Source organism: Heterocephalus glaber, unplaced genomic scaffold (assembly GCF_053883595.1).
Source record: "Heterocephalus glaber isolate CG9 unplaced genomic scaffold, H.glaber_assembly_v1.0 deba00000331, whole genome shotgun sequence".
Lineage (NCBI taxonomy): Eukaryota > Metazoa > Chordata > Mammalia > Rodentia > Bathyergidae > Heterocephalus > Heterocephalus glaber.
The window spans coordinates 23,188,239-23,207,401 of record NW_028258142.1 but is presented as its reverse complement, the minus strand read 5'-3'; the positions used below and the strand labels follow the sequence as shown (position 1 = coordinate 23,207,401).

Sequence of the window (19,163 nt, the reverse complement as noted above, 5' to 3'; positions counted from 1 at the left end):
CTTCCTGTCCCAGGGAAAGTAATTAAGGCAATCTCAACCAACTACACTGGTTGCTTCCTCTGACTACTTAATGTCATGAACTTTTCTATGTATCATACTCATCTGGAGTTCTTATTCAGTGCAGATTTAGGGGCACAAAAATTCTGAAATCAGGTTAGAAATCTGCATTTTTAACAAGTGCCCAAGTGCAAGTGGTCAGTGAAAAATGCAATGGAAATCACTACTTGACAGCATTTATTGACAATCAACTACTATTCACCAGATTGTGTCATCAGTTTCACTCAGTATTTTTTCAGTTTGGTTTTGAGACAGTCTTTCTATTAATTCAGGCTGTCCTTGAACTCACTTTGTAGCCTAGGCTGGCCTCAAACTTGGGACAATCCTCCTGTCTCAGCCTCCCAGATGCTGGGATTATAGGTGTGCACTACCATGCCCATCTATTTTTTCAATCTACCTTAGGCTGGAATAAAATTCTGTAATAAGCTCATATGCATTATGGTGTTAAGAAGTAATGCTTAACTCTGGAGGATATTTGCATTTTTAAGGAGAATGTCCAGAGAAAGCAACTATTTACTTCAAAGTAATGAAACTCAAAGGTTCAATTTTGAGACCAAAAAACAAAGGTAATTAAATAGTTGGGAGTGATTTTCTGCTTTGAAAAATATGGAATACATTTTGAGACATCATTGGCTTTTATGAAACCTCCATCTATGTGTCTTTCTACCTTTGTATATTATGTAATAAAGCACAAGTTATCTTAAATTGTAATATTTTGGAACAAATTTTTATAGTACTTTTTATCACAGACAACTAAGGGTTCAATAAGAGTTTGATAATTAAATTACAGGTTCACTGTTGCGGCTGAGATTCACTCGCAAGGCACCAGCTGTGGAGAGGTGATAAATCATCAATCATATGATTTATGGCATGTAACCAATCTGAGGCTCACTTCCTTTCTCTGTAAAGTGAAAATAACACCTACTTTACAAGGTTGCTGTAGTGATTAAATACATATTTGCAAAGCTTCAAAAGAAAAAGAAAAAAATCAGAGAAATGGGAGGAGCACAGTAAGAAGACCCTTTTTTAAATATGCAAATATACTCCTGTATATTTTTTTAAAAGCTGTTCATTACCTGAGTAGAAAAGTCCGTTTATACAACACTATTTCAAGTGTAGGCGTAATACTCTATGATTATAGTTTAGGTCATTTGTGAAAATAAACACAGAAAAATTCCTAGAAATGGAATTTCTAGCTCAAACAGTAAATGCATTTTTCCATTTTGATAGCTATTGTTAAATTGTCCTTTAAGGAGTAATACTCAGTTAAATTCCTCCTAACACCATATGAGATGCCATATTTGAAACATTCTTACTGATATCAAAATTTATTTGCCAATCATATTTGGAGGCTGGAGTGTCAATTTGTGATTAGTGAAGATTAAAATGATACTCCAAATGTTTTCCTTTCTTCAGTTCCTCAAAGAGTTAAACGGATTTACTACACAATAAAAAAATTCCAGTGCTGAGTATATACCCAAAGTGCTAGGCATATACTCAAATGAATTGAAAGCAGGGACTCAAACAGATTCTTGTGTACAAGATGCAGCATTACAAAAGCTCAAAAGGTGGAAATTAGTCAAATTCCATCAACAAATGAGTGGATAAACAAAATTTGGGATATTATTCAGTCTTAAAAAGAAGTGACATTCTGATGAATGATACAATGTGTATGAACTTAGAAAGCATTATGCTAATTGAATAAGCCAGACACAAAAAGACAAATATTGTATGACTTCACTTACATGAGATACTTAGAGTAGTCAAATTCATAGAGACACAGAGTAGAACAGTGGTTATCAGGGGCTGGAGTGAAGGATAATAAGCAATTATTGTCTAGTGGTTATACCATTTATCTCTATGATGATTTTTTTAAATTCTAGGAATGGATAGAGGTGATAGTTACGCACCACCGTGAACTAATGCCACTGAATTACACACTTTTAAACAGCTGAAATACCAAATATTTCATGTTATGTATATTTTACCACAATAAAAAAAACAAGTCTTGATAAAAGCATCCTCCCTCACCACTAGGATAAATTATGATCATGTGACTATGTTTATATGTCATATTAGCTCTCTAAGACCTACGTATCACAGGGTAGGCAACATTCTTTCTCACTCAAAGCAATGCAAAATATTTTGGGAAACAAACTATAGAGCCTGCATCTCCGGAAATCCCCTCCCACATGGCTAACCACAAAGGGAGGAAACATAACAGGTTGAAACCAAAAGTTTAAAGCCAAAGTTTAGAGTTCATGTTATTGCATTTTGTATAAATTAACACAATGCAATGTGCATTCAAGATTGGTAGCACTGAAGCTTTCTTTGCTTTAGTCTGTGCTCCCCACTCTAGGGCTAGTCTTATTGCCAAATGTCTTTGGAAGCAAACAGCTTTGAAACGTTTAATTAAATAGAAGCCACTTAAAACTCAGGGGTTTTTTGGTACTGGGGATTGAACTCGGGTCATTGCACTTGTGAGGCAGGCAGTAGAACCACTGAGCTAAATCCCCAGCCCCTTAAAACTCATTATTAATTCACTAGAATTAGGCAGTATCCATTGAAGAGTTCAGAAAACAGCTAGAGACAAAAATGAGTTATTATTTTTCAGATAGATGTTATGAATGACCACTGAGCTAGAAGGCTATCGTGCAGCCAATACTACTTCCATGAAAAAAAATATTTATTTTGTTCCTTTCATGAGATGTCATTAAATGTAGGAAAATCTAAATGCATGAACAAATGAACAAACCATCCACAAAGTAGATAGTAACATGGCATCCAGAAAAACGAGGGCATAATTAATACTGTGCAGATTAGGGGATGTAAATTACTTATAGTTATAAAATTATTCATAAAAGTCACACACAAAAAGCAACTCTTGGACTGAGTTTCTCGGTGATAAGAGTGCTTCCTTAAGATGAATGAAGCCCCCAAGTTTGATCCTCAGCACTACTGGGGAAAAAAACCACATTGTCCTAAACACAATCATCATAGGATAAAATCATGTGCAATGATTCAGGTGTTGATTTGATGGTAGAAGTTAAGGATAGACACAAAGGGAAATTTTTTCATGGAAAGAAACAGCCTTCCAAGAATCCTTATTATATATCATAAAGATGTGTTAAGTTTAAAATTTACAATTTGTGGATATCAGTGAACTCAGGAAAATGCCAATTTAAGAAACATAAAAGTAACAGGGTACTAAAATAAAATTTTCTTTCAGATGAGTTCCCTGAAATAAACATCACATTCTAAATCACAATTAGTCATGTAGGGCCATTTTCCCCTTATCAGTACTCAGTTCGCAGAAGACTGTACCCTTCTCTACTCTGCCTTGCTTTACTCAGTTTCTGGAGTAATGGTGGCCATGTCTGAGGCTGTCATCATCTTTACTATGTAGAACCAGACTTTCTCCCTGACTCTGTACTCCTTTGACTTGTGTTACTAATTTTAAAAACCCAGGCCCCACATACAAACTCTGTTGTGCTTCTCTTTGGAGTAGACGTGGATAATCCAATTGTCAAATAATGCTTATGGGAATGAGGGCAACCAGTTTGTTTTTCCCATGTCCCCATCCAGTGCCAGCTCTGCCTTCAGCTCCTCTTAGGCTGATTCTCCTGCTGAGGCCTTTCCTGAGCCATTACCACAAAGGAATAAGAGAAAAGTGTCTCCTGAAGGCTGTGTGGTCTACCCTTCAAAGCTTTAGGGAGATAAATTTAGACATAAGACAGGAAGTAATCTCTATGCAACTGAGGGCACTCTAAGAATTGTTGCCCCAAGATATTTTGAAGCTGAAGCGTGGAGGAGTGATTTTCAAACATTAGTGTGGGTCCCCATGCTGCAAAGCTTGTGAGGACACATATTGTGCCCATCCCCAGATGTTCTGATACAGGTAGGCTGGGTCAGGAACTAAATTTGCATTTCTAAAATGCTTTTCTGATGATGTTGACACTACTGGTTCAGGAACACACTTCGAGAATCACTGTGGTAGAGACTAATGAAGAAACAGAGAAAACTTCTCTAGGCCCCAGTACACTTGTCCAAAATTGAAGGTGATGGGCTAGGTCAGCTAAGGTTCTCCTTTAGGACTGTCATTCCATGATTAATATTAAACAGGTGACTAAATTATGCACAGTCATCTTTTGTTATCTGTAGCAGACATGTTCCAGGACCTCCCTGTGGATACCAAAATTCACAAGTTTCTTATATAAAACAGCAGAGTGTTTGCATAGAACCTACACATGCATATTCGTCCATATGCTTTAAATCATCTCTAGATTATTTGTAATACAATAAAAATGCTATGTAAATAATTTTCTATATTGTCTAGGAAATAATGACAAGAAAAAAGGTCTGTACATGCTCAATACAAATATATTTTTAAAAAATATTTTCAACCTACACTTGGTTGTAGATGTGGATGTGGAACCCACATCTTATGGCTTATATCTAGATGTGCCAGGCCAGGGATGTAGCTCAGTGGTGCTGCACCTGCTTTGCAAGTACAAGGTCCTAAGTTTGATTCCCAGTACCAAAATAATAACATTAATGATGATAATAATAATAAATGTCCCCCCAAAGCCTCATGCACTCATAGGTGGGGCTTTTGGGAGGTGACTGGATCATCAGTATTCACTGATGGGTTCATAGCCGGGTGTGATGTTGGGAGGTGAAGCCTGGTGGGAAGAGGTGGGTCACCATGAGTGTGGCCTGGAGATAGAGATCGATATAGAGAGATACATCCCTCCTTAGATATAGATACAGATATAGATATAGATATAGATATAGATATAGATATAGATATAGATATAGATATAGATATAGATAGATAGATCCCTCTTCCCCTGAATGGTGTTGCTTCCTGCCTGCCAGGCCATAAGCTCTTACTGCTCTGCCATGCCTCCCTGCCTTGGAGTCAGATGATTACAAACTGAAACCTCTACAAACTGTGAGACAAAACAAACCTTTCTTACTTTAAGTTATGGGTGTCAAGTATTGTGTCCTAGCAATGAGAAAGTTAACTTTGTCAACACCACAGATCCAGAGGGCTGGTTGTACTTCTGTCAAGCTATTCTCATTATCATTTAGTAATTATTGTCTGCTTACTGTATTATAATACTATAAAAATTTCTAGAAGCTTCGGTTGCTATGATTTATATATAGCAAAACCACATTAAATAAAACTCAAATCATTAAGTAAAAAGCTTGAATTATAGTATATTTTAATAAATGCCATTTTACTCATAATTTCAATGAGTTTCCTATAAAAGTTTCAGAGCAAAGTTTTAGCTGATGTTGCTTTATAGAGTAAATTTAACTAACAATTAGCATATAAGGATTAACACATAAAACTATTGTGTTAATAGTATTATTAACTATACTTAGGTATGATTTAAACTGTTGGGCTAACTAACCATGTAACTTCCTGTCCCTTTTTAACCAATAAATTTTACTTGCTTTTTTATTTTTGGTTTGAGTACTGAAGTCTGAGCCCAAGGAGTGCTGAGCTACATTACTAGTTCTTTAATTTTCAGTTTTAACTCCCAATTCCATTCTTCCCTAGTCCCTACAAATCACCATCCTATTTTCTGTCTCTATGAATATAACCATTTTAGGTACCTCACCTAAGTGAGGTCATATAATACTTGCTTTTGTGTCTGGCTTATTTCATATAGCACAAACTTTCTAGGTTCATCCCTGGTGTAGCATGTATCAAAATGTCATTCTTTGCTAATACTGAATACTATTTTAATTATATATAAACATATTTTGTTTATCCACTCATTTGTTGAAAGACATCTGAGTTGCTTCTACCTTCTGACTTTTGTGAATATACTGCTATAAACATAGGTGTACACAAATCTGTTTGAATCCTTGTTGTCAGTTCTTTGGGGCATATACCTAGCCATGGAATTGTTGGATTTTATGTCAATTCCACGTCTAGCTTCTTTTTTTCAGTACTGGGATGTGAACCTAGGGCCTTGTGCATGCTAAGCAAGGATACAACTCCAGCCCTTTTTTAAAAATTCTGAGACAGAGTCTCACTAAGTTGCCTAGGCTGGTCTTGAACATGTGATCCACCTGCCTTAGCCTCCAGAGTAGCTGGGTTCATAGGTGTACAATAAACACCTGGCCACATTTAACTTCATGAAGAACTGCTGTACCCTCATGTGACATATATTAAGCCAAATGTGAGAAACATTAATATAGCCAACATTCCTCTTAAAACCAAAGAGAGTACTGATTGGTAAATTGTTGCCATTAATTCACTCATTATTGAATTAATTTCCTCATAAATTGCATTGTTGCCCAATGCATGTTATTGTCACAAATTCAAAAGCATGTTATATGGTTAATGTAGTTATTATCCAATTGAAAACTATAATAAAGTGTCTGATTTCCTTTAGAAATAACACTTCAACTGTATTTCCTACCTGCAGTTCAAATGTGTCTCCTGTAGTAATTTAAGTTTCAGAGTTTTTGAATGTTTTCCTTTGAAGATAATAAATTTGATTTGATTCAAGTCTTTTCCTATTATAATGCCATTTCTGTGATAATGGCTAGTATTATTCCTGTCATAATACTCCTGCTCAGAGAAGTTTTCCTAAGTACAAAAGATAAGATAGTAGTATCTGACCTGCCTACCTTTGCACCATTCTTAAGCAACTTGGGCCACCCACCTGCCTGCCATCAGCAGTGGGCTGACAGCAAGAAAGAAGGCTAGATCCAGACAATGGCAAAGAGCAGAAAGACCATCATTCTGAGCTTGGGAAAGATGGCAGAGTGGTGAGCAGCAGAGAGAGAGCCTCTCTGTGACTGGTGGCTGAGAATTAAAGCCCACTAGGAGTGCAAAGATAGCCATTGCAATAAAGACCCATCAGACTATAGCAGTTGGTGAGTGATTGGAAACTCAGACTTGCTTGGGGCGGGGGGCGGGGGGGGGGGTGACAGCTCAACCTGCCACAGAACTGTGCAGAGTTCAAACCCACAGGAGGTCAGGAGCTCAATTCCAGCCTTGCAACCAGAAACCAGCCTGAATCAGTGGACTATTATGGCTAGTTCACTGAGAATAAGTGACTCAGATCTGCACGCTGCTACCCACCCACATTGTCTATTGGGACGAAACAGATATGCCTTGAAGGGGACCTTTTGTTTCTTTCCTTTTCTTCTTTCTTTTTCTCTTTGCTTTTCTCCTCCTTTCTTCTTCTTCTTCAGTTCTCTTCTTTCTTGTCCCTGTTTTTCCCATCTTGTTTTTTTCTTCATTGTTCTCATTTCTACAAGAGCGTGAATACGGTTTCTAGTTTTCCTGTTGCTGTTTGTTCTTGCTTTTGTTCCTTCCTTCTCTCTTTTCCTCCTGTCTTCACCAGTTTCCCACAGCTTACAAAATCTTCCTGCATCCTCTAGGCCTATTTCTAACCTTTCCTTCTATTTCTCTATCCTTCTACCTCCAACTCCTCCTAAGACTTCTTCCCAGAAGATAAATTTGCTATATGGAAGGGCTCATTTACTGCAAACATATGTCTTTTGGTTGGTACTAGATTTTGGGGGGGGGGGGTACTGGGGATCAAACTCAGGACCTTGAACTTGCAAAGCAGGTACAGTATCACTGAGCTAAATCCCCAGCTCTATATTTTGATATATAAACTCAAGTCTAGTTCATGCGGTAGACAGTGACAGATAGTTACCACAATTTGTCATTTTTCTCAGCTGTGTTTGATGCTATTATTGATGCTGATTGTCTTACTTTGGCCAAGATGAAGTTACTGCTCTAGTCAGTTGTTCTTCCTGGTATACTGAGCCTGAGATTGCCTAAGGGTCATTCAGACTCAAAACCCAAAGACCAGCTGTACCTGGAAGACACCTCTGAGAAGGGTGTATATGGGTTCTAACTATCGGCAATAAAGATACTCACAATAAATAATATACAAACGTCAAGCCAGGAATTAAACCAAAAACAGCACCACCAAAAACAAAAAAATAGAAATGAGAAGACACCTAAACAAGATGCAAACTCAGACTTCTAGATCACCAAAAGCAAATCCAGGAGACAAAGAGATGGAACAATCTGAAAGCCAACCACCTGGACTCCCTGAACTGGTAACAAGGGAGGAAATGCAAAGGTGCTGGAAAAAATGAAATGAGAAATAATTTCTCAGTTAACAGCAGAGGTGGTGACCATAATGAAAGATATAATTAATAACTCTAGAGCAGATACAGATTTTAAAAAATAAAGGAACTGTGGAAAATGATAGACTCCATGAATACTCAACATAAGAAAGAACTGGAAAACATAAAACACACCCAAGCAGATATCCAGGAAATTTAAAATTCCATTGAAAGTTTCTGCAGCAAAATAAATGAAGGTGAGGACAGAATTTCAGATAGAGAAGACAGGATGGCAGCTAGTGAACACGAAAAGAAAGATTGTTAAAAATAGCAAGGGACCATGAGAAATCAATCCAAGAGCTACTAGATGATGCAAAAAAGAATAACTTAAGATTAATTGGAGTCAATGAAGGAGTAGGAGATAGCCCAAAAGACATAAATAAACTTCTCACAGAAGTAATGGCAGAAAACTTCCCAAAAGGAAAAAAGAATTTGACATAAAGATAAACGAGGCATATAGAATACCAGCTAGTCATGATTAAAAAAAAAAAAACTACACCTAGGCATATAATAATCAAGATTCCAGAAATCCAACATAAGAAAAAAATATTAAAAGTAGTTAAATAAAAGAAACATACAAAGGAAAGCCCATTAGAATCATAGCAGACTTCTCAACACAAACCTTCAAGTCAAAGAAAGCCTGGAGTGAAATATTTCAAGTCCTAAAAGAAAACAATGTTTGACCCAGATTAATGTATCCTGCAAAACTATCTTTCAAAATCAATGAAGAAATAAGATACTTTCATGATAAAGAACACCTGAGGAACTTCATAAATAGCAAAGCAGCGCTCCAAAAAATTCTAAACAATATCCTATGAAAAGACAATGAAGGTTACAACTCCTTGAAGCTCAACAGAAGGAATCCATCAGGTAAGACAAGAAATTAAATGCAAGATGGGGGGGGGGATCCAAAAACAGGAAACTATCATTACAAGGATAAGTCAACATATATCATTAATGGTTACAGCTATCAATGTTAATGACCTCAGTTCACCAATTAAAAGAAATAGACTGGCAGAATGGATCAAGAAGCAAGATCCAACAATATGCTGCATACAAGAAACACACTTAATTAAAAAAGAAATTCATAGACTGAAAGTTGAAGGGTAGAAAACAATACTCCATGTGACAGGAACCTGACAAAAAGCAGGGGTAGCTATTCTATCTGCCAACAAAGTGGATTTCAAACCAAGACTAATTAAGAGAGACAAAGAAGATCACAACATCCTTGTAAAGGAAACAATCCAAGCGGGACAGATGACTATCAGAAATATATATGCACAAAATATTAGCATTAATAGAAATGAAAATCAAATAAGCACTAATACAATAGTAGTGGAGACCTCAATACCTCACTCTCACAAATAGATACATCAACTAGACAAAAAAATCAACAATGAAATACTAGAACTCAATCAAACTCTTGAACAAATGGACTTAAAAGATCTTTACAATGTTCCACCCCACAAATTCAGAATACATACTCTTCTCAGCTGCACACGGATCATTCTCCAAAATAGACCACATACTAGCTCATAGAACATGCTTAAGTAAATGCAAGGAAACTGAAGTTATACCCTGTATATTATCAGATCACAGTGCACTGAAATTAGAGATCAATAGCAAAAGAAACCACAAGAACTTCATAAACACATGGAAATTCAATAACACCCTCCTGAACAACCAATGGGTCACAGAGAAAATTAAAGAAGAAATTAGACAGTTCCTAAAATTAAACAAAAATGTGAATATAACATACCTGAATTTATGGAACACAAAGCAGTCTTACAAGGAAAATTCATAGGAGTGAATACCCATACTAGGAAAACAGAGCAAGCTCAAATAAACAAAATAATGTTGAATCTCAAGCTTCTAGAAAAAGAAGAACAAGACAAACCCAAAGCTCATACCGGGAGGAAATTATAAAGATCAGACCAGAAATCGATGCAATGGAGACTTAAGAGAATGATACAAAAAAATCAGCGAAGCAAAGAGTTGGTTCTTCAAAAGAATAAACAAAATTGACAAACCCTTAGCCAACCTTACCAAAAAAAGGAAAGGCTCAAATCCATGCAATTAGGAATGAAAAAGGTGAAATTACAATGGGCCCAGCAGAAATCCACAGGATCATCAATACCTACTTTGAGAACCTGTACTCCAATAAGATGGAAAACACAGAAGAAATAGATTTCTAGATACATATGAATTAACAAAGTTGAACAAAGAAGATCTAAAAATTCTAAAAAACTCAATATCAATCAATGAAATTAAAAATGTAATTAAAAACTTACCAACAAAGAAAAGCCCAGGTCCTGATGGCTTCACTGCTGAATACTACAAGACATTTAGGGAAGAGCTATTGCCACTAAATGCTTCAATGAAATTAAAAGGGAACTCATACTCCCAAATTCATTCCTGGAAGCAAGCATCACCTTGATCCCCAAAGCAGAGAAAGACTCAACCGAAAAAGAGAACTATAGGCCAATCTCACTAATGAACATAGACATAAATATCCTCAGTAAGATACTTGAAAACAGAATGCAGAAGATTTTCAAGAAGATTATCAAGAAGATCATACACCATGACCAAGTAGGATTCATTCCAGGGATGTAGGGATGGTTCAACACACACAAATCAATAAATGTAATACACCATATTAACAGAGCCAAGGAGAAAAACCACATGATTATCTCAACAGATGCAGAAAAAGCGTTTGACAAAATCCAACACCCATTCATGATAAAAAAAAAAAAAAACCCCTACAGAAAATTGGAGTAGATGGTCTTATCTCAACCTGATAAAAGCCATCTATGAAAAACCAACAGCCAACATCATACTAAATGGTCAAAAACTGAAATCCTTCATGCTAAAATCAGGAACAAGACAAGGATGTCCACTTATCACCACTCCTGTTCAATATAGTTCTGGAAACATTGGCCACAGCAATTAGACAAGAGAAAGAATTAAAAGGAATAAAGATAGGAAATGAAAGAGTTAAATTATCATTTGCAGATGACATGATACTCTATAAAAGACCCCAAGAATGCCATCAAAAGTGTTCTAGACTTAATAACTCAGTAGAGCAGCTGGATACAAGGTCAACACACAAAAATCAATAACCTTCCTCTACTCGAACAACAGACTCATTAAGAGAGGAGCTGGAGAAACAACTCCTTTCACAACAGCATCCAAAAAAAAAGAAATACCTAGAAATCAACCTAACAAGGGTAGTAAAAGACCTTTACTCTGAAAAACTACAGCACTCTGAAAAAACACATCTCTTGTTCTTGGGTAGGAAGAATCAGTATAGTGAAAATGGTCATACTCCCAAACTGCTATATAGATTCAATGCAATCCCAAGGGAATTCCAACAGAATATTTCACAGAACTAGAGAAAACAATCCAAAAACTCATTTGGCACAAGAAGAGACCTAGAATAGCAAAAGCAATTCTAGACAACAAAGACAAGGCAGGGGGTATCACAATCCTCAACTTGAAACTATACCACAAAGGTACTATGATAAAAACAGCATGGCACTGGCAAAGAAACAGACCCAAGAACCAATGGAGCAGATTAGAAGATGCAGAAACAACTCCAGACATACTCAGACAACTCATCTTCGACAAAGGAGCCAAACACCCTCACTGGAGCAAAGACAGACTCTTTAATAAATGGTGCCCCAAAAACTGGATTTCAACATGATAAAGATTAAAACTAGACCCATATCTCTCACCATGCACTAAATTAAAATCAAAATGGATCAAAGATCTAAACATTAAAACAGAAATAGTAAACCTGCTAGAAGATAGGCTAGTTGGAACTCTTGAAGACACTGGTATAGACACTGACTTTATGAACACAACCTCAGTTGCACGTAAACTAGCACAAAGAATCAACAACTGGGATCTCATCTTATTAAAACACTTCTAGCTCAGCAGTTTTGCCGCCTGCTGCACAAGCGCAGGGACCCGAGTTCGATTCCTAATACCAAAAAATAAAAAAATAAATAAAAAATAAAACACTTCTGGATAGCAAGAGAAAACACCAACTGAGTGAAGAAACAACCCACGATGTGGGGAAAAAATTTTACCAACTGTCCCTCAGACAAAGGTCTGCTATCTAGAATATATGAAGAACTTAAAAGATCAGACCCCCGAAATTTAAAGACCCAATCCAAAATGGGCTTCTGAAATTATCAGACATTTCTCAGATGAAGAAGTAGAAACAGCAAATAAACATGAAAAAATGTTCAACATCACTGGTCACTTCAGAGATGCAAATGAAAACAATGCTGAGATTCCACTGCACTCCAGAAATTATGGCTGATATCAACAAATCAGCCAATAAAAAGTGCTGGAGGGGTTGTGAGGAGAAAGGAATGCTTTCCCACTACTGGTAGAAGTGTAGACTGGTGCAACTACTGTGTATATCAGTGTGGAGATTGCTCAGAGAATTAAGATTAGAGGTCCCATTTGACCCAGCTATTCCTCTGCTGGGTATCTTCCCAAAAGAATTACTAGCATCACACCGCAGTGATATATGCACACCCATGTTTACAGAAGCACAATTTCTAATAGCTAAATCTTGGAAATAGCCCAAATGCCCATTGACTGGTGACTGCTTAAAGTAGATGTGGTTTTTCTATAAAATGGAGTACTCCTTCGCCATAAAGAAGGATAAACTAGACACATTTATAGTTCACTGGATGGATCTTGAGGCCATACTTTTTTTTCTTCCATTAAGTTTATTGGTACATTTTAGGTATACAATAGTTATATTCATCATTGGGAACTTGTACCTTTACATGACGTATCTTGGTTCTTATATTTTCCCCAATCCCCTGCCCTCCCTTCACCCCCTCCACCCTTCCCTATTTACAAAGACTTTGTTTACATTTTTTCATTTTTTCATATTAATTACATGCCCTTCTTTCCTTTCTCCTACCCCTCCCATTTCCCCTTTCCACCTTTTCTTCCTATTTCACATTATCTATTATATATTTCGATCCTCATTCACCCTTTCAGCTTCTCACACCAGAGAAACTATTCAGCATTTACATGTGTGTCCTATTTCACTTAAGTGAAAATACTGAATAGTTTCTCTGGTGTGAGAAACTGAAAGGATAAATGAGGACCAAAATGTATAATAGATAATGTAAAATAGGAAAAACAGGACCAAGGGGGAAGGGAAAGTGGGGAGTGAAGGGGAAGAAAGAAGGGCAGGAAAAATCATGAGAAAAGAAGGAAAAAATGGAAACAAAATTTTTGTAAATAGGGAGGGGCAGAGGTGTGGAAGGGAGGGAAAGGGAATGAGTAAAAAACAAGAACCAAGACATATCGTGTACAGGTACAAATTCCAAATGTTGAATGTGATCATAATGTATACCTAAAATGTACCAATAAACTTAACGGGGAAAAAAAGATAGTAATATCCTTGGAAGGTGCTTTATGTGCATTGAATCTTTTCCTTCTGTCAAGAACTGTTTATATTTCAGTCCTACATTAACAGATGAGGCACAGAAGGGTCATAAAACTTGGATCCAATAGATCTTTCTGGATCCAAAGATCATACTCTTAGCCATTACACTGCATTCTGAACTCTGAACTTAAACTGAGTGCAAAAGTTTAGTGATTATGGATTGTGCTAGAATGTAGTGTAGCCCATATGGAGTACCCACATCACCTACAGGTATGAGAAACTGGGCACCCAAAGAAGTATTATTACAGAAAATCCTGCTCCCTAGAGTGATGAAAAAAACTAATGGCACCAGAAACTGGGCTAAGAAGGATTGGCTCGCCTCACATGACACCTGACCCCCTGGTCACACTTTGCTTTTGTTGAGAGAGAGCTCCAGTGTAGTCTTTCACTTCAGTTATTCTGGATCATTCCAGGGAAGTGCATACCCTATAGGGTTACCTGTTTTGATATGAAGATTGTGGGTGGTGGGAGTCTGATTCAGAGGACAGCAGATAATTTCTGCTAAAACAATCCCTTCCAAGATCTGATTACTCAAAATACACAATCCAGTTTTGGATTTTTGGATTTTGCTTTGTTCTGTGGTGCTAGAAATTGAACTCAAGTGCATGCTACACAGGTGCTTTACCACTGAGCTATACCTCGACAAGCCCAGTCTGGCAGATCAACTTTTAAAATAATACAATAATTGTTTAAAAGTCTAGGCAGAAATTTCAGCCGATTCCTACTCAAGTATCTGAATCTCCAGCATTACTACTTCCCTTCAGCAATACTACACACATCTAACTCTAAAACGAGGAAGCCTCTGCTGAGGTTGCCCAAAGCGGGGAGCTGCTGGCGTATGCAAGTTAATTCTCGGTCATCTGAGAGCGGACCTGGAGCAAGTGCGTGGGGGCCCGCGACGGGGAGCCGCGCGCTCCTCTCTGGAGTAAGGTAAGCCACCTCCCACGGCCCTGGGAAGCCCTGACGCCGCAGGCTTCCTCACCCTGGAAGAGCCACCCGGGCGTAGTTCCTCCACCGCTTCCTCCAGCCGGGGTATCCGACCGTCCCTTCCTGCAACGCAGCTCTCCAGCCACGCGCCCTGCCCGGACGGAGGCGGCGGGGGCGGTGCGGCCTCACGCACGCGCGCGCGCGCGCGCGCAGCAGAGGCCCCGCCCCCGAGACCCCGCCCCTCGCCGCGGCCCTCTGTTCCCGGGGCAAACCTGTCTCGTGGGGCGGCTGCGGAGCTTCCTCCCTTGCGGGACGCTCAGTGCCGCCCGAGTTCTCCTTCCGCCCTGCCTCGGCATCTCCGAGGCGGACTAGGGACTAGCGGAAGGTTCGCGGAGCCGAGCCAAGACGCAGCCAGCGGGAGCCGCGGTGGGGTCGCCGGCGTGTGCCATGTCGCTGTGGGGGGAGCCGCTGCAGGCCCCGCTGCCCCCGGCCGCGCCCTCGGGGCCGCCACTCGCCGCTCAGGCCTGGACGACCGTCAGCAACCTGCGAGAGCCGCTGCTGCGGAGGCTCAGCGAGTGCTTGGACCGCGCGCCCGAGGGCCGGGGCTGGAGGCGGCTGGCCGAGCTGGCGGGCAGTCGGGGGCGCCTCCGGCTCAGGTGAGCCCCTGGGCGAGCGCACGGCGGAGGGTGGGACGGGGCCCTGCAAGACGGGGACCGAGACAGGGAAAGCTTTGGTCTCCTTTGGAGAGCTCGAACCCTGCAAAGTACCAGGAACGCAAGGGGTGCGAGGCAGGACCCCGGCTTTGGGAAGGAAGAGGCGAACACACCTTTTTTTCTACCTTCCTGTCCCCGGTGCTGAATGAGAAGTATGAGAGAAAGAAAGCTGTCTGTAGGGAAGTAGTTCCAAAGTGCTTTAAGACGTGAAAGAAAAAGACAGGGACCCAAACCTCGGGGACCTGAGGAAGGTCCGGTGGGAGCTGTGCAGGTAAAGAGAGAGGGAAAATGCAGGACTGGGTGGAGGGATTCATGAAGCTTTTCATGTAGAGAAAAGAGAGAGACTGGATCGAAACATCTTTCTCATCAGACCACGTTACCACGTTCTTTTCTTGACTTCACCACGAACGTTAAACTCTGAAGTAAAACTACTTTCGTGATGAGGAAAGGAACCAGTGACAGGGGAAGGCATGGAACCACCCTGTTAGCAATTCTTGATGTTTTTTGGTCTCGGGACTCTCTTACACTCTTTAAGAGTTATTGAGGACCACAGAGAGCTTTTGGCGAGCTTATCAATATTATATACTAATATTTACCACATTTGAAATTAAAACCAAAAAGCTTCTAAAATATTAACTTATTTTAAAATAATAACTCTTTACATGGTAACTGAAATAACATTTTTGCAGAAAAAACTTGTCCAAAACAAATAAAAAAACTAAGGGAGAGTAAGTATTGGTTTACAATTTAAAAATCTCTAATGTCTTAAACGGAGAGCTGGATTGTTTTATGTGTTTCGCTGCGTGTAATCTATTGCAGTATCACAGATGATGGAGTTCTGGAAACTCCAATATCCACTCTTGAGGGAATGAAAGATAGATAAGGTCTTGTATTATTATGAAAAACTGTTTAACTATTGTGGACAACCCCCCCCCCGCCCCCGCAAGGGATCTCAGGAACTGCACCAAGTTTTCCAAGACCAGAATTAAAAACCACCACTCTGTACCATTGCCATGATTTTGACCTATATTTGAACGTTTTATCATTTGAACTTCTCAAATGACTAAACGTTATCTTATACTGTAATTATTTGTACAAATGTTCGTAAACTCCCTAAGAACAAAACATCTCTTAATTGTCTTTTATGCCTAGAATTTGTCTTAAACGGTAAGTACTTGTTGAATTGAGTCATTCAAACTTGTATTTATTGACTAGTTATTATTAGCTAGAAGTTACAAAAGATAAATGTTTCACTCCTATTATTAGGGATTTTCTGATAATAGACTGGTATTTTGGAACATTCACAGTAATAGAGTGCTATTTTGGGTGTGAATAATAATGGTTTTCTATCATTTATTAAGTATATTGTATATGCCAGATGATGTACTGTTTATTATTACTTATTATTATTTATTACTTTCACCCTCCAGCAGCCCTGAGTTTTAGGGTTTGAGGTTGAAGCAAAGATGAGGGTTTGGGATTATTGTCCAAGCATAATGAGGTGAGGACGATAAACTAACAAACTCAAAGGCGGGTATGTAGCTCAGCGGCACAACACCTTCCTGGCAAGCGAAAGGTCCAGAGTTTGATCTCTGGTACAAAAAAAAAGCAAAACCTCAAGCAGAGGGCATAATTTTTTTTTCTGTTCTAGGAGAAACACATTTGACTTTTGACTGTACACAGAAAATCCAAGGTATTATTCTAGGTCCATAAATTCCTGAGTTTCTAAAATTATTGTAATGTAAAATATTGTCTTTGGGGGCAAATCTCCAGAGTAATGTGTTTGGCAGTAATGTAGTTAGAAAAAAACTCTGGGCTTTCTGGAGAGGCCTTCATAGAGGGGACTCCTACTTGGTGATGAAAGAAAAGAAGTAAGTCTGAAAGGCTCTGCCAAAAAGAAGCTTGGTTCTTGGGATCTAAAAGAAATGGTTACCTGAGGTTGGCTGTTAAGCTTTCCTCCCCAAGTCTTCAGTCAGGTTTTGCTAAAAGCTGTAGAATGGTGATAGCTTTGTTTGGGGGAACTTAGGAAATGGTTTGAGGCCACTTTTCTGTGGAGTAGTATAGAGAAGATGGTAGGTACCTAGCTAGAAATGACAAGCATGAAAGGGCGTGCACTTTTGGAATCTTGAGAATTAAGGGTGGTTAGTCTAACTAGCAATGTGTGAGTTGCACCAGTCTTCCAGGATGATGAAAGTTAGTTCTGAATAGGTTAATTAGGGTTGGAATGGTTAGAGAATTGAGAAATGTTACACTCATACCTAACCTATTAAAAGCAGAAGAATTAAGCTCCTTAAAAAGGATTAACATTGGAAACTTGGGGGCTGGAGAATTAACAACCAAGGAGCAGGGTCACTAGGTAATTCTTACTCTATTTTAAAGACAAAAAAGTTACTTTAAATGACTTCTAACTGATTGGATAAGAGCATCTGATGGTAGAACATAATAAAGATGTTTGTCTTTAGTGTCTGATGTAGGAATGGTAGAGCAAGTGTCTGGTCCAAGTGGATCTTGAGTCTGGGCAGGATGTGAAGTGCTTTCTTGAGAGTCACTGGATTCACAGCCCTAACAGCTCAAAACATTGCTGCCTCTGGTTTCTTTCCTCCTTTTTTTCAGTTTTTTCTTTGAAATTTTTACATTTTTCCTCAAACTACATGAGAATTTATTTAAGAATATAATAAGTAAACCACAGAAGAGTCCATTCAAAACTATCTACCACGGATTAGGAATAATTATGTTTTCATATAGTTATCATTGATTCAGAATGAATGCTTGTAGATAGTGTCTTACAGCCATGTACAAATGGGAATGCCTTGCATACAAACCCAGTTTGATTCCGTTCCATTCTGATATAACATCAGTCATCTTTTGCCATCATTGGAGATAGGCACATATTCTGAATGTGTTGCCCAAGGTACGTAAAATCTGTTGTGGCTGGGACATCTGAACTCCAAGGAGGGCAGAGCCTTCAGGGGACTCCAAAATGCCTAAATTCTGCTGAGAAGGAAGCTAAGAAATTGATCTGTGGGGCCAGGGATTTAGCTCAGTGGTTCTGCCGCCTGCCTCAAAAGCTCAAGGTCCCAAGTTCGATCCCCAGTACCAAAAAAAAAAAAAGAAAGAAATTGATCTGTGGAATATGGGCCCAGAAAAAATAATTAGTCATTGTAAGCCTGCTGTGTAAAAGGGGCTCTTTTAGCTGTAGAAATTATTCTCAAACAGCTTACGAAAACATATGCAAAAATTCTCTCAGAAGTTTACCTTCTCTCCTTGTTCTCAGTCTCTAATTTTGGAGTGCTCTAGAGCACAATCTTTATATCTCTTTATTTATGCTTTTTTACCTAGTCACTTCCCAGTGTTATCCTTCAGTCTCATAGCTTTACATATTTAGGTTGATGTTATGGTTTTTATCTAGATGTCTCCCCAAAGCCTCATGTGCTCATAGGGACTTTGGGAAGGTGAATGGATCACAGCTGTGTGATACCGGATTAATTCACTGAGGTTTATAGCTGGGCGTGATGTTGGGAAGTGAAGCCTGGTGGGAAGAGGTAGGTGACTGGGTGTGGCCTGGAAGGATGGAGATACAAAAAATAGATAAATACATAATTCCTCCTCCCTTGATGGCTTGCTGCTTCCTGCCTGCCATGCCATGAGCAGTCCTCCTCTGCCATGCCCCTCCACCGTGCTGCCCTGCCTTGGAGCCAGTCGACTATGGACTGAAACCTGTACAAACTAAAACAAGCTGAAATACATTAAACCTTTCCTCCTTTTCCCACCAGCTTGAACCACTGGTGGTACTTGTATTACTGTCCCTTTGGGCA

General features: G+C 39.0%; 2 protein-coding genes across 7 annotated transcripts in view; one reads left to right on the top strand and one right to left on the bottom strand.

Moving 5' to 3' along the window:
* The window catches only part of Alpk2 (alpha kinase 2), a 170,240-nt gene extending 155,427 nt beyond the window's left edge, over window positions 1-14,813 (bottom strand). For 4 of the 5 annotated variants that reach the window (XM_087192050.1, XM_021239234.2, XM_021239237.2 and 1 more), the window contains exon 1: window positions 14,691-14,813. The gene's annotated coding sequence lies outside the window, so the exon portion shown is untranslated. Of the gene's footprint in view, window positions 1-14,580 lie in introns of all 5 variants that reach the window. The other variant, XM_087192049.1, reaches the window with a different exon arrangement.
* A 47-nt stretch (window positions 14,814-14,860) lies between these two features.
* Window positions 14,861-19,163, top strand: part of Malt1 (MALT1 paracaspase) — a 75,513-nt gene continuing 71,210 nt past the window's right edge. Inside the window, exon 1 of one of the 2 annotated variants that reach the window (XM_021239240.2) lies at window positions 14,861-15,291. In XM_021239240.2, coding sequence (XP_021094899.2) covers window positions 15,083-15,291 — 209 coding nt within the window. In that variant the 5' untranslated portion in view covers window positions 14,861-15,082. The remainder of the gene's footprint in view (window positions 15,292-19,163) is intronic. The other variant, XM_021239239.2, reaches the window with a different exon arrangement.